Source organism: Staurois parvus, unplaced genomic scaffold, assembly GCF_062004578.1.
Source record: "Staurois parvus isolate SC_StPar_1 unplaced genomic scaffold, SC_StPar_1.0 ptg000421l, whole genome shotgun sequence".
Taxonomy (NCBI): Eukaryota; Metazoa; Chordata; class Amphibia; order Anura; family Ranidae; genus Staurois; species Staurois parvus.
This window is the reverse complement of record NW_028318217.1, coordinates 614679-630783: the sequence shown is the minus strand read 5'-3', so window position 1 is coordinate 630783 and position 16105 is coordinate 614679. Positions and strand designations below refer to the sequence as shown.

The 16105-nt window shown below is 42.4% G+C and overlaps 1 protein-coding gene across 1 annotated transcript in view; it reads right to left on the bottom strand.

Moving 5' to 3' along the window:
* The window catches only part of LOC149454678 (transmembrane protease serine 9-like), a 78463-nt gene that overhangs the window by 51068 nt on the left and 11290 nt on the right, over nt 1-16105 (bottom strand). The window contains exons 4-5 of the mRNA XM_089687217.1: nt 15708-15877; nt 13639-13945 (exon numbers count right to left, since the gene is read on the bottom strand). Of these exons, the coding sequence (XP_089543343.1) occupies nt 13639-13945; nt 15708-15877 (477 nt within the window). The remainder of the gene's footprint in view (nt 1-13638; nt 13946-15707; nt 15878-16105) is intronic.

Here is a 16105-nt window from a genome sequence, read left to right as displayed (position 1 = left end):
AAGCCTCACTGGTTTCAATTGTTGCAATCCATTTCACTTGTTTTTAGACGGTAGCTCTTGGAATTCACCAAGTGAAGCATTCTGAAAAGCAACCACAAGATGGCACTGTATGACCCTGTCATTAATTTAAAGGGACATCAGATATCCCAAATACAGAACTTGAGAAATAGAGACAGGTTGGCTTGGCGATGATATTGGGGGCGCTGGGATATAAAATATGCCCCGTCATCAATATATATTTTCACTGGAACTTTGCTGGCACGTTCAGGCAGTGGCAACAGAAGTTCCCGGACTACTGCCACAAAAATCGCTGCCAAATGTATTTATTTCAGGCACTTACATATAATGATGGGCCGAACTCCCCCCCCCGTTCTGTTCGCGGTCAAACATTTGAACCTAACAAAAGTTTGACCGTGAACTTCGAACAGAGGGGACAATTCACTAAGCGATATCTTAGTGAATTGAGCCCTCATGCGACTAAAATCCGGCCTGAGTTCCATGATGAAGTCACGCGGTAATGTAGTAGCGAGACATTCATTCATGTTCCAGCTGTCAGTGGGGTTCCCTGCTGACAGCTGAATGTCAAGAGAATTGTCGGCATTGCCCGGAACTTCAAAAATGTAAAGAAAAACAGCGTGGGGTCCCCCCCATTCATACCAAGCTCTTCGGGTCTGTTATGGGTTTTGAGGGGAACTCCCACAACAACATTTTTTTTTTAATTACATGGGGGGCCCCCCAAAATCCATACCAGGCCCCTATCTGAGCATGCGGCCCAGCAGGTCAGGAAAGGGGGTGGATGAGCTAGCCTCAGCTGTCAATAACCGGGTCCCGGATGGTGATTCCCCACCAGCACCCAGCGATCTCCGTGTATCTCTCGACGGGGGAGAGAACTGTAGGTAAACAATACAGATCTCTCCCCTGTCTGCTCTTGCACACTGCTTTGTATGGCTCTGCATAGCTGAGCCATACAAAGCAGTGTGCTTATAGTGAAACACACAGCACACAGTTAACCCTTTGATCGTTGCTCATGTTAACCCCTTCCTTTTTTGTGCGGTGTTCCCCTTGATGTCATACCAGACCCTCACCAGGGATAAGGGTCTGCTGTGTATTTTTAGGGGGAACACCACACCAGTTTTTTTGTGGATTCCCCCCATTAATACCCATATCAGACCCTCACCTAAGATAAGGGTCTGGTGGAGATGAAGGGAATCCCTGGCCGCGTAGTTTACAAACAAAGGTAAGGAGGCCTGTTGCTGTCATTTACTGGCAGAAACTCCCAAATAATGTATTGAGCTTCATGCATGTTTACCCGTGCATCTCCATTCATTTGCAGCACTTTTTAATGCACAAAACCATGCATCTTGCTTGTTGCATTTGGACTGTCATTGGCAATAAATGGCACCGCAAGCACGACATGCATTTTGGGGCGTTTCCTGAAAACACCCCACATAAGTGTGAAGCAGGCTGATGAGGAAAAGTTGTTAACCACTTCCCGTCTGGCCCATGTACATAAACGGCCGGACCGGAGCAGTGCAGCAGCGGGTGGCCATTTATGAATGTCCTCCCGCTTCCCTGCCTGTGAGCGCTCCCTGGGACTGCGCGATACAGTGGAACACTGATCGCTGTACAGGACCTCTGTGTGAGGTCTCGATCATGTGATCACTGATTGGCCAATAGTAGTAAGCAAGATGTCACAGAGATCGCATGGTACAGGGCTATTCACAACAGCCTTCTACCTTGTCACAAGCTGTGACCAATCACAGCTCGCACAGTATTTCTCAATGGCTGCAGGAATACAGCCAGAGAGAAGGAGAAATGATTACTTTTACAGCCTTTATGAGTGTAAAAGCAATCAGTGTAAAAAAAAAAACCATAAATAATAATATTAAAAAAATAAATTAAAAATGTAAAATAAGTTTGAAAAATTATAATTTTTGGTTATAAACTAATTTGGATTATTTTTTTTTTTACTAAAAAGATAACGGAATACATTTATAAAGAAAGATTATTTGTTTGCAAAATTTTACAAGAAAAACACCTTTTTTTTCACAATGTTTGGACTTTTTCATTTATATAGAAAAAAAATATAAATCCCAGTGGTGAATAAATACCACTAAAATAAAGTTTTATCTGTATCAAAAAAATGCAAAAAAATTCATATGGGTGCAGTGTTGCATGACCGCGCAATTGTCATTCAAAGTGTGAGAGCGCTGAAAGCTGAAAATTGGCCTGGACTGGAAGGGGGGGAAAGTGTCCGGACTGGAAGGGGGGGAAAGTGTCTGGACTGGAAGGGGGGGAAAGTGTCCGGATTGGAAGGGGGGGAAAGTGTCTGGACTGGAAGGGGGGGAATGTGTCCGGACTGGAAGGGGGGGAAAGTGTCCGGACTGGAAGGGGGGGAAAGTGTCCGGATTGGAAGGGGGGGAAAGTGTCTGGACTGGAAGGGGGGGAATGTGTCCGGACTGGAAGGGGGGGAAAGTGTCCGGACTGGAAGGGGGGGAATGTGTCCGGACTGGAAGGGGGGGAAAGTGTCTGGACTGGAAGGGGGGGAAAGTGTCCGGATTGGAAGGGGGGGAAAGTGTCTGGACTGGAAGGGGGGGAAAGTGTCCGGACTGGAAGGGGGGGAAAGTGTCCGGACTGGAAGGGGGGGAAAGTGTCCGGACTGGAAGGGGGGGAAAGTGTCTGGACTAGGAGTGGTTAAAGTATTTTTTGTTGTTTTGGTTAAACTCAATAGAATGGACTATGTTACAAATAAATACATATATATACTCACAGGCCACTTTATTACACCGTGCTAGTCCCGGGTTGGACCCCTTTTGCCTTCATTCTTTGTGGCATGGATTAAACAAGGTGTTGGAAACGTTCCTCAGAGATTTTGGTTCATATTGACACAATAGGATCACGCAGTTGCTGCAGATTTGTTGGCTGCGCATCCATGAACCATTGATACAAGGCTGGATGGATCCATGCCAGGGGCGGACTGACCATTTGGAAACTCAGGCACTGCCCGAGGGCCCGGGTTCAGTAGGGGGCCCCATAAAATGCCCCTGGTACCTTTTTCATAGGCTTTTTTGAGTTTTGTCAAGGACACAGGGGCCCCATGATCCCCAATTGCCCGGGGGCCCCATGAGTTGTCAGTCCACCCCTGATCCATGCTTTCATGTTGTTTACCCCAAATTCTGACCCTACCATCTGAATATCACAGCTGAAATCCAGACTCATCAGACCAGGCAATGTTTTTCCAGTATATTTTTGTCCAATTATGATGAGCCTGTGCAAATTGTAGCCTCCATTTCCTGTTCTTAGCTGACAGGAGTGGCACCCAGTGTGATCTTCTGCTGCTGTAGCCCATCTGCTTCAAGGTTGGATGTGTTGTGTGTTCAAAGATGGTATTCTGCATACCTTGGTTGTAACAAGTGGTTATTTGAATTACTATTGCCTTTCTATCATCTGGAACCAGTCTGCCCATTCTCCTCTGATCTCTGACATCAACAAGGCATTTTCCTTCACACAACTGCCGCTCACTGGATATTTTCTCTTTTACGGACCATTCTCTGTAAACCCTAGAGATGGTTGTCCATGAAAATCCCAGAAAATCAGCAATTTGTGAAATACTCTGACCGTCTGGTACCAACAACCATGACACATTCAAAGTCGCTTAAATCCCCTTTCTTCCCTATTCTGATGCTTGTTTTTAACTTCAATAAGTCGTATTCACCACGTCTAGATGCCTAAATGCATTGAGTTGCTGTCATGTGATTAGCTGATTAGCAATTTGTGTTACCATGCAATTGAACAGGTGGACCTAATAAAGTGGCCAGTGAGTGTATATATATAGTGTTATATATATATATACATATATACTGTATATATAATGCACTGATCATCCATTGTGCAGTTCTGAAATTTCATTAGCAATATATTATTTTAGGAACCAATCCCACCCAATAGCATGCAGCAAGAGCCCTGAAGAGGGTGGAGTCCATTCCTCTGAAAATGCGTTGGCTTGCTCTATATGTTTACACCTAAAAAAATTGTATTTTGGACCAAACATCAAAAGTTGCAATTTTCTGGGCACTTGGCGCTCCTCCTTTCCTACCCAATCCGCATATACCAGGTCATACTAACATGTGATGGGTAAAACGCAAACACTTGTGGACATTGTTGACACTATGTGCCCATGGCAGGGAGCCCTACACAGCACCCCATCCTCCCGTACCCCACCACCTCTTTTTTCTTTCTTCTTTTTCCCCTATACTATTTTTAATTGCCTCTTATACCCCTTAGAGCCATTCTCACACAGACATTGCCCATAAGGAATAGGACAGAATAAAGTGAGCAGTAGAACGTTCTGGGAGACATTCACCGATTGCGGCAGAATTCCCATTTTACATCTTAGACCAAGTAACTCTCCTGAAAAGCAGATCAATGATGATTCCCGTATCTGCCTTTTACTGTTCTCTAGACCTCACTTGTATTTGGTCACTTGCAGGGGCGGACTGACAACTCATGGGGCCCCCGGGCAATAGAGGATCATGGGCCCCCTGTGTCCTTGCCCAAACTCAAAAAAGCCTATAAAAAAGGTACCAGGGGCATCTTATGGGGCCCTCTACTGACCTCAGGCCCTCGGGCAGTGCCGAGTTTCCAAATGGTCAGTCCGCCCCTGGTCACTTGTGATATATGGATATGAAAACCTAAATAAAGACTTTGAAAAAAAAAAAAAAGCCCATTGATTTTGCTGCAAATAACAGAAAGGTGCCGCACCTTTCCTCCACACCTTGTGGGCTACAAGTTCACAGAGGTGACAGCCTTACCTGCGGCCATTATGGTCATCACAGCGAGCGCCCCCATTGGAGCAGAGCGAAGGGCGATGAGCCGAGGTCAGGTTTTCTTTGAATCTCAGCTTCTGTTGAGTGTTCTCATTCCCAAGAATAATGTGTTTATGATACACCGTCCTCAGGTTTCTCCTCTTGTGTTCCAGATGGAACCTTAACCCTCCATAAATCTATGAGCACACAGTGAAATCACTTAACCCTTCCAGCTGACACAGCTCTCATTAATGATTTTCACATGTTGAGTTTCTATTCTGTAAGTGACTGAAATAATAAAAAAAGAGGGTTTGTACAAAATCCTTTTCTCTTTGGATAAAGGTGGCCATAGATAAAGAGAATTTCAAACAAAAACTCCTAGAAAAAGTCTTAGATACATTTGTATGAAAATTCTCAGAACATTCTGGGCTGGTTCATGGCCAGTTCACTCCAGAATATGGTGCTGGAAACCCATATTCTGTGCATGTTTCCTGCGGGAAACCTATATTTTGTGCATGTTTCCTGCGGGAAACCCATATTCTGTGCATGTTTCCTGCGGGAAACCCATATTCTGTGCATGTTCAAAAGGGCCAAAAAAGGGTCTTCTCCAAAAAATTGGATAAACAGGGAGAGAGGCACCAAGGAACTCAGTATAGTGTACAATGTCAATGTATTGAGAAATAATTCAATACAATGTAATTATGCAAATCATAAAGGAAGGCTGGACTAGAGAAAGGCGATCACCCCGCCAGCATAGGAAAGAGGGAACAGAGCCCTGAAATGGTTCCAGTGACTCCAGTGTTTAGAAAGGACTCACGCCACTCGTACCAACCCAAAGAATCAGATGTGTAGAGAGTGGCCTCAGCCACTACTCCAGCCATGCCCTCTTATACAGGTGAAACTCGAAAAATTAGAATATCGTCCAAAAGTTCATTTATTTCAGTAATGCAATTTAAAAGGTGAAACTAATATATGAGATAGACTCATTACATGCAAAGCAAGATAGTTCAAGCCGTGATTTGTCATCATTGTCACAATTATGGCTTACAGCTCATGAAAACCCCAAATCCACAATCTCAGAAAATGAGAATATTGTGAAAAGGTGGAATATTCTCGGCTCAAAGTGTCCCACTCTAATCAGCTCATTCAGCCATAACACCTGCAAAGGGTTCCTGAGCCTTTAAATGGTCTTTCAGTAGGAATCACAATTAGAGATGAGCGAAGTATTGAAAAATTCAATTCGGCTGATTCGGCGAATTCCAGTATGAAATTCGATTCGATGCGAATTTCTCCGCTACGAAGATGACTTATAAAAAGGGTTTCTAGGCTTCAGAGAGCCTTTAAATTAGTGCAGAACACTGTACCTTTAATTTAAATGCCCTTGGAGATCAGGAAGGAGAAGGAGAAGGAGAAGGATGAGAAGAAGGAGAAGGAGAAGGATGAGAAGAAGGAGAAGGAGAAGGATGAGAAGATGGAGAAGGAGAAGGATGAGAAGAAGGAGAAGGAGAAGGATGAGAAGAAGGAGAAGGAGAAGGACGAGAAGAAGGAGAAGGATGAGGAGAAGAAGGATGAGAAGAAGGAGAAGGATGAGAAGAAGGAGAAGGAGAAGGATGAGAAGAAGGAGAAGGAGAAGGATGAGAAGAAGGAGAAGGAGAAGGATGAGAAGAAGGAGAAGGAGAAGGATGAGAAGATGGAGAAGGAGAAGGATGAGAAGAAGGAGAAGGAGAAGGATGAGAAGAAGGAGAAGGAGAAGGATGAGAAGAAGGATGAGAAGCAGGAGAAGGATGAGGAGAAGGAGAAGGATGAGAAGAAGGAGAAGGAGAAGGATGAGAAGATGGAGAAGGAGAAGGATGAGAAGAAGGAGAAGGAGAAGGATGAGAAGAAGGAGAAGGAGAAGGATGAGAAGAAGGAGAAGGAGAAGGATGAGAAGAAGGAGAAGGATGAGAAGAAGGATGAGAAGAAGGAGAAGGATGAGGAGAAGGAGAAGGAGAAGGATGAGAAAAAGGAGAAGGAGAAGGATGAGAAGATGGAGAAGGAGAAGGATGAGAAGAAGGAGAAGGAGAAGGATGAGAAGAAGGAGAAGGAGAAGGATGAGAAGAAGGAGAAGGAGAAGGATGAGAAGAAGGAGAAGGATGAGAAGAAGGAGAAGGATGAGAAGAAGGAGAAGGAGAAGGATGAGAAGAAGGAGAAGTAGAAGGATGAGAAGAAGGAGAAGGATGAGAAGAAGGAGAAGGATGAGAAGAAGGAGAAGGAGAAGGATGAGAAGAAGGAGAAGGATGAGAAGAAGGAGAAGGAGAAGGATGAGAAGAAGGAGAAGGAGAAGGATGAGAAGAAGGAGAAGGAGAAGGAGAAGGATGAGAAGAAGGAGAAGGAGAAGGATGAGAAGATGGAGAAGGAGAAGGATGAGAAGAAGGAGAAGGAGAAGGATGAGAAGAAGGAGAAGGAGAAGGATGAGAAGAAGAAGAAGGATGAGGAGAAGAAGAAGGATGAGAAGAAGGAGAAGGATGAGAAGAAGGTGAAGGAGAAGTATGAGAAGAAGGAGAAGGATGAGAAGAAGGAGAAGGATGAGAAGAAGGAGAAGGATGAGAAGAAGGAGAAGGAGAAGGAGAAGCAGAAGGAGAAGGATGAGAAGAAGGAGAAGGAGAAGGATGAGAAGATGGAGAAGGAGAAGGATGAGAAGAAGGAGAAGGAGAAGGATGAGAAGAAGGAGAAGGAGAAGGATGAGAAGAAGGAGAAGGATGAGGAGAAGGAGAAGGATGAGAAGAAGGAGAAGGATGAGAAGAAGGAGAAGGAGAAGGATGAGAAGAAGGAGAAGGATGAGAAGAAGGAGAAGGATGAGAAGAAGGAGAAGGATGAGAAGTAGGAGAGGGATGAGAAGAAGGAGAAGGATGAGAAGAAGGAGAAGGATGAGAAGAAGGAGAAGGATGAGAAGAAGGAGAAGGAGAAGGAGAAGGATGAGAAGAAGGAAAAGGAGAAGGATGAGAAGATGGAGAAGGAGAAGGATGAGAAGAAGGAGAAGGAGAAGGATGAGAAGAAGGAGAAGGAGAAGGATGAGAAGAAGGAGAAGGAGAAGGATGAGAAGAAGGAGAAGGATGAGAAGAAGGATGAGAAGAAGGATGAGAAGAAGGAGAAGGATGAGAAGAAGGAGAAGGAGAAGGATGAGAAGAAGGAGAAGGATGAGAAGAAGGAGAAGGATGAGAAGAAGGATGAGAAGAAGGATGAGAAGAAGGAGAAGGATGAGAAGAAGGACAGTTCTGTGACAGTTTCTGTCTATTTCTGTCAGTTCTGGGACATTCACTCCATACAGCGGTTTCAACCGCTGTATGGAGGGAATGTCATAGAACTGTCAGAAATAGACTATTTCTAACAGTTCTGGGACATTCCTTCCATACAGCGGTTGAAACATTGTATCTATTTGTTTCCATAAATGGATCCATTTATGGAAACAAATAGATACAATGTTTCAACCGCTGTATGGAAGGAATGTCCCAGAACTGTCATAAATAGTCTATTTCTGACAGTTCTGGGACATTCACTCCATACAGCGGTTTCAACCGCTGTATGGAGGGAATGTCCCAGAACTGTCAGAAATAGACTATTTATGACAGTTCTGGGACATTCCTTCCATACAGTGGTTGAAACATTGTTTCAACATTCACTCCATACAGCGGTTGAAACATTGTATCTATTTTTTTCCATAAATGACATTCTGCAGATACACTTAGAGGAGCGCTGCAGATACACTTTTTGCCTACTTCTTCTTCTTCTTCTTCATCTTCATCCTCTTCTTCTTCTTATAAGGATGAGGATAAAGAAGAAGAAGAAGAAGTAGGATGAAAATAAGATTAATTCCAAGCCGGCAAAATGTGTATCTGCAGCGCTCCTCTAAGTGTATTTGCAGAATGTCATTTATGGAAACAAATAGATACAATGTTTCAACCGCTGTATGGAGTGAATGTCCCAGAACTGTCAGAAATAGTCTATTTCTGACAGTTCTGGGACATTCCCTCCATACAGCGGTTTCCGGCAAAAAGTGTATGTGCAGAGTTCCTCTATTCTGCAGATACACTTAGAGGAGCTCTGCAGATACACTTAGAGGAGCTCTGCACATACACTTTTTGCCGGCTTGGAATTATTCTTATTTTCATCCTACTTCTTCTTCTTCTTCTTCATCCTCATCCTCTTCTTCTTCTTCTGAGGATGAGGATGAGGATGAGGATGAAGAAGAAGTAGGATGAAAATAAGATTAATTCCAAGCCGGCAAAAAGTGTATGTGCAGAGCTCCTCTAAGTGTATCTGCAGAGCTCCTCTAAGTGTATCTGCAGAATAGAGGAACTCTGCACATACACTTTTTGCCGGCTTGGAATTATTCTTCTTTTCATCCTACTTCTTCTTCTTCTTCTTCATCCTCATCCTCATCCTCAGAAGAAGAGGATGAGGATGAGGATGAAGAAGAAGAAGAAGTAGGATGAAAAGAAGAATAATTCCAAGCCGGCAAAAAGTGTATGTGCAGAGTTCCTCTATTTCTGACAGTTCTCTGACAGCTTCTTCACATGTACAGCGGTTGAAACATCTGTATCCTAAATGTAAACTAATAGATACAATGTTTCAACCGCTAAACATGTGTTCCTTCTGTCAGAGAACTGTCAGAAATAGCGGAGCTCACTGCAGGGACACTTTTGCCGGCTGATCGGGAAATGTTCGATTCGCGCACCCGAAGTAGGCAAAATTTCGGATTCGACGCGAATCGAATATTTCCTGAAATTCGACTCGAATTCCGGTTCGCCTGGTTCGATTCGCTCATCTCTAATCACAAACATGGGAAAGACTGCTGACCTGACATCATCACTGACACCCTCCATAAGGAGGGAAAGCCTCAAAAGGTCATTGCAGAAGAAGTTGGATGTTCCCAAAGTGCTGTATCAAAGCACATTAATAGAAAGTTATGTGGAAGGGAAAAGTGTGGAAGAAAAAGGTGCACAAGCAGCAGGGATGACCGCAGCCTGGAGAGGATTGTCAGGAAAAGGCCATTCAAAAGTGTTGGGGACTTTCACAAGGAGTGGACTGAGGCTGAAGTCAGTGCATCAAGAGCCACCACACACAGACGGATCCTGGACATGGGCTTCAAATGTCATATTCCTCTTGTCAAGCATCTCCTGAACAACAAACAATGTCAGAAGTGTCTTACCTGGGCTAAAGAAAAACAGACCTGGTCTGTTGCTCAGTGGTCCAAAGTCCTCTTTTTTGATGAGACAACTTTTGCATCTCATTTGGAAACCAAGGACCCCGAGTATGGAGGAAGAATGGAGAGCCCCAAGGACCCCGAGTATGGAGGAAGAATGGAGAGGCCCAAGGACCCCGAGTATGGAGGAAGAATGGAGAGGCCCAAGGACCCAGAGTATGGAGAAAGAATGGAGAGACCCAAGGACCCCGAGTATGGAGGAAGAATGGAGAGGCCGTGCCACAGGCTGATAGCTTCCATGCCACGTCGCATTGAGGCAGTAATTGCTGCAAAAGGGGCCCAAACCAAGTACTGAGTACATATGCAGCTTCTACTTTTCAGAGGTCCGATATTGTTCTATGTACAATCCGTGTTTTATTGATTGCATGGAATACTCCCATTTTCTGAGATTGTGGATTTGGGGTTTTCATGAGCTGTAAGCCATAATCATCACAATGATGACAAATCACGGCTTGAACTGTCTTGCTTTGCATGTAATGAGTCTATCTCATATATTAGTGTCACCTTTTAAATTGCTGCACTGAAATAAATGAACTTTTGGACGATATTCTAATTTTTCGAGTTTCACCTGTATAATTATCCAGGGTCACTATATATACTTCCTGGACGGAGATGCCTGCTCAGAGATGGGGAGGGGGGGGAGGTTTTGGGACATGCTTCCTCCTGCCTGCAGCAGACTGATGCTTATCTCAGTCTAGGCAAAGTTATTTTAATCACATTTTATATATCTATGTGTAAAAGGATACGTGTGAGATGGGAATAACATGAATCTTATGTATTATATTGCCCGTTATCAAATTTCCAAATAGAAATCTTAACAATGTTGTTGTTTCTTCCTGTATCTTTATGACAGATGAGTGAAGCACCTACTCTGTCATGGATCAGACTCTCCTCTCGTTTGTCTCCCCAGACAATTTCTACTGGTCAGACCGGTTGTATGTTCTGCATCTTCAGTCTTCCTTACAATACAGATACAATTGGGGATTTTTTTACGGAAACTCCCTTATTGAAGGTCAGGGCCAGATCTGAGAATTAATGAAACAAAAGTCTTGGTGTCTTCTCTGTGTGATAGAACCATATTGTGTTTGTGAAGATCTTCATAGATGGATGTTTTTTTTCAACAAATAACTCCTTGGTGTCCTCAAAGGAATGTATATATTTTTCTTTTGTTTATTTGTGTGTTTGTTTGTTATAAAAATGAAAATGGGACATTTTGGAAAAATAAAAACAGTTTCCCTTTCTCTTTGTTATAAAATGTATCAGATAGAGAAGAGGAAGGAAGAGAAAGAGAGGAAGATAAATAATGAGGGGGGAGAGAAGGAGGGGGAGAGATAGTGGGAAAGGTACAGAGATGAAAGGGGGAAGGAAAGAGATATGGGGGGGGGAAAGGGGGGTGTTCGGTGTACAGAATGTGTACTTACCAATTATGGCTCTTCCTGGACCCCAGCTGACTGTTTGACCTCCCATCTAATGGTGTCTGCATAGATCCAGGGCCAACATCACTTGGCAGAACCAGCTGCATGACACCAATCACATTTTTACTTGTCTGTAAGGGTGGCATTCTGGCCGCCACAGTATACGGGGCATTCTTCTAACTTACCCCTAATGAAACGGTTTTAGCAAGGGTTTCCCTGAAAATTATTTTAAACGGTACCTCTGAAGTGGGAGGGTTGGGAAATGCTGTTATAGAGCGTGGATATGATATGTCGCCAGCACATTCAGGCATGGGATGCAGGTTCTAACACCTCTACAAACTTTTTCACCCCGACACACCACAATGGACAAGTGGGTCACATCCATGCATTGAGAACCCCCACAAGGCTCCACCACCATGCCCCAGAGGTTCCTTCACACTCTAAATTTTACACTTTTTTAAAGTATTCCAAACTTTTTCTAGTTCATTCTGGCAGGTCATGTGACATGCAAGCCCTTGTCTTCTCCCGATATTCTCTAGAGGTAGAAGGTCCTTAGCGATGAAAGAGCTCCACTGTCAGTGACAACCACTATATGGATACCTTGTGAAGCTGGGGGTCATGAAGGCAGAAGACTGGGGGCATCTTCTGTTAAAAGAGAAGTTTTACAGGGCAAAACTTTGAAGTCGAGTCCACTGCGTTTTATTATTTTGTTACCAGGCTTTTGGAGATACTTTTGTAACCCTTTCCAGCTTCATGCAAGTCAACAATTCTTGATCGTAGGTCTTCTGAGAGCTCTTTTCTGAGAGGCATGGTTCACATCAGACAGTGCTTCTTGAAACTAGTAACCCCAAAACAGGTGTGTGTTTTTTAAGGGCAGGACAGCTGTCAGCAACACATCCAATATCATCACACTGATTGGAGTCAAGGTTGGCTCACTCCTGGCTCCAATTAGCTCTGGGAGAAGTCATTAAGCTAGGGCCTCACATACTTTTTCCTCCCTGCACTGTGAATGTTTACATGTTATGTGCAATTAAACCATGGCAACATCTAATGTTTGTGTAGTATTATGTTCAGCAGACTGTGTTCTTCTATTGTTGTGACTTAGATGACGTTCAGAGCACATTTTATGCCCAATTCATGCAAAACTCCACGTAATCCCAAGGGGTTCACATACTTTTTCTTGCAACTGTATTTAGTGCTGGAGATGAAAAACCCCTACCCATGTATAGTGTGTATAGTTATGGCATACATTTTTTGTGCATGTTTATGGTGATACACCCTTAAAGGGATTATGATTTGTTGTCATTTACATCTATGTAGATGTTTCTTTGTTAGGCTGTAATGAGATTCTTCTAATTTCCTGTGGCATCACTGGAACAAGAAGTGAAGAGATTTCTCAGACAGTACACAGCCAGCAAACATGAACTGAAGGGTTTTAACCATTCAATACTCTATCCAAAACGGAAAGTGTGTCGGCTTTACATAGCCAACTTTATTGAAATTGGGAATGGCAGTGCAGGCATTCTCCGGGACCATTAGTGCAGGGAATTATTGATCATTTATTCAAGGTAAGCCTCTTCTTTTTGGAAGTAGATAGTAGGAACTGTGTTGGAATTGTGTTCTTCATCAAGATGAATGATACAAAGAAATAAATGACAGAACAGTTTTGACTCACTTTTTTATCCCAGTTCTACCCTCAAAGTGCTTCTGCTCCTTCACTTACCAATCAGCAGTCTGAAGGAGGTAAAGTGATTAAGAAACCATAACCGCTGAAGCCAATGGCAGGCAAGTATGAAAAATATTTTTGCTGATAGGTCCACTTTAATCTTTATTTGTAATTCCTGAATTCAGGTCATTGTGGCACCATAAGAACAAATCTAAGCTTCTGACCCAAAGTACAAGCATGAAATCTATTACTACAGCAAAAATGAATGATCAAAATCTAATCTATCTATCTATTTATTTATTGGAAATTTGGTTGGTTGCCAAGAGTAGCTGCACCTCCACCTCACCATTGCTGGTTCTTCAGCCTTGTTGGATCAGCTCTATGGTAATGGCTAAAAAGAGTATATTTGAGTAGAAGTAGTTTTTTATTTACTTCAGAAGTATCTTTCATTAATTTCAGAATTGTTAGCATCTATTTTTCTTCTTTTGAGGGTAATGATTGTTTCTGGTTATAGGTAAGTGAGCAGAAGACCACCTAATGCCAGAAGCAACCAGGGGTGGAATGAAAGGTTTGTAGTACCATCACTGATTAAGCCCTCTGGGATGAGGAATTCTCCACATGTCTTTGCTGGTGGTGGGATATCTGGCACGTTGTTAAATGTAGCTGGCAGGTAAGTATTGATCCAGGCTTGGTAAGCTGTGACAAGGGTGTACACCCCAGGACGCGAGAAGAAGCCACAGCCTTCTCCCCAGCTTACAATCCCAACCTGGTACCAGACATTCTCGACTTTACACACCAGAGGTCCACCTGAGTCACCCTGGAAGACATCAACAGTCATCAGTTTTAATATTTATCTATCTATCTATCTATCTATCTATCTATCTATCTATCTATTATCTATCTATCTATCTATCTATCTATCTATCTATCTATCTATTATCTATCTATCTATTATCTATCTATTATCTATCTATCTATCTATCTATCTATTATCTATCTATCTATCTATCTATCTATCTATCTATCTATTATCTATCTATCTATCTATCTATCTATTATCTATCTATCTATCTATCTATCTATCTATCTATCTATCTATCTATCTATTATCTATCTATTATCTATCTATCTATCTATCTATCTATTATCTATCTATCTATCTATCTATCTATCTATCTATCTATCTATTATCTATCTATCTATCTATCTATCTATCTATCTATCTATCTATTATCTATCTATCTATCTATCTATCTATCTATCTATCTATTATCTATCTATCTATCTATCTATCTATCTATCTATCTATCTATTATCTATCTATCTATCTATCTATCTATCTATCTCTCTATTATCTATCTATCTATCTATCTATCTATTATCTATCTATCTATCTATCTATCTATCTATCTATCTATCTATTATCTATCTATCTATCTATCTATCTATCTATCTATCTATTATCTATCTATCTATCTATCTATCTATCTATCTATCTATCTATCTATCTATTATCTATCTATTATCTATCTATTATCTATCTATCTATCTATCTATCTATCTATCTATCTATCTATCTATCTATTATCTATCTATCTATCTATCTATCTATCTATCTATTATCTATCTATCTATCTATTATCTATCTATCTATCTATCTATCTATCTATCTATCTATCTATCTATTATCTATCTATCTATCTATTATCTATCTATCTATCTATCTATCTATCTATCTATCTATCTATCTATCTATTATCTATCTATTATCTATCTATCTATCATCTATCTATAAATACATGGATCTTATATTTAATGTGCTGAAAGGCTATGGACATTCAGCTTTCCTTTTTATTTCCCTCTCCTATCCCTATTCCCTTCCCCTTTCCTATTCCTATCCCTATCCCCCTTCCCCTTTCCCTCTCCGTCTCCCTTTCCCTCTACCTTTCTCTTACACTTTCCCTTTCCTTTTCCCTTTCCCATTCCTATCCTCTTTCCCTTCCCTTTTCCTTCCTCTTCCCCTTCCCCTTCTCTTTTCCCTCCCCCTCTCCCCTTCCTCTTTCCCCTTCTTCTTCCCCTTCCCCTTTATCTTTCCTTTTCCCTTTCCTATCTCCTTTCCCCTTTTCCTTCCCCTTCCCATTTCCCTTTCCTTTTCCCTCCCCCCTTCTTCTTCCCCTTCCCTGCCCCCTTTCCCTTTCCTTCCCCTTTCCTATCCCCATTCCCCTTCCTCTTCACCTTCCCCTTCCTCTTCCCCTTTCCTATCCCCATTACCCTTTCCCTTCCTCTTCCCATTCCTCTTCCTCTTTCCCCTTTCCTCTTTCTTTTCTCCATCCCCTTTCTCTTTCCCTTCCCTTTCCCTTTCCTATCCCCTTTCTCCTTCCCCTCACCCCTTTTCCCTTCCCCTTCCCCTCCCCCATCCCGTTTCCCTTCCCTATCACCATACCTCTTCCCCTTCCCTTTTCCCTCTTCCTTCCTCTTCCCCTTTCCCTTTCTTTTTCCCTCCCCCTCTCCTCTTCCATTCCCCTTCTTCCCATTTCCCTTCAAAATGTGATATCAGCAACTACAAATATGTTACTTACCTGGCAAGAATCCTTCTGTCCATTTTCATAGCCAGCGCATATCTTCTCCTCCTGGATGATTACAGTATTAGGATTTTCTAAGGAACCTTTATGGTACATCTGGTCACATGTTTGGGAATCAATTAAAGGAACCATGACTTTCTGAAGAATGCCATTAGCAGGTTGTTGCCCTGTTGATGATAACCATGGAAAAAAGATGATCAAAGTTTGTTCTGGAACACAATCTCTCTCTCTTTTTTTAGATATTTCCATAATTGGTGGGTCATGTAAGCCCTTTGGTTGACTCTTTATTTTTAAAGAATACAGTTAGGTGCATGGGACACGGGTATAAACCTATGTAAGTCCAAAGTCCCTTAGGGTAAATAGGGGAGTACAGTATAGTATAAGCCCCATGAGGA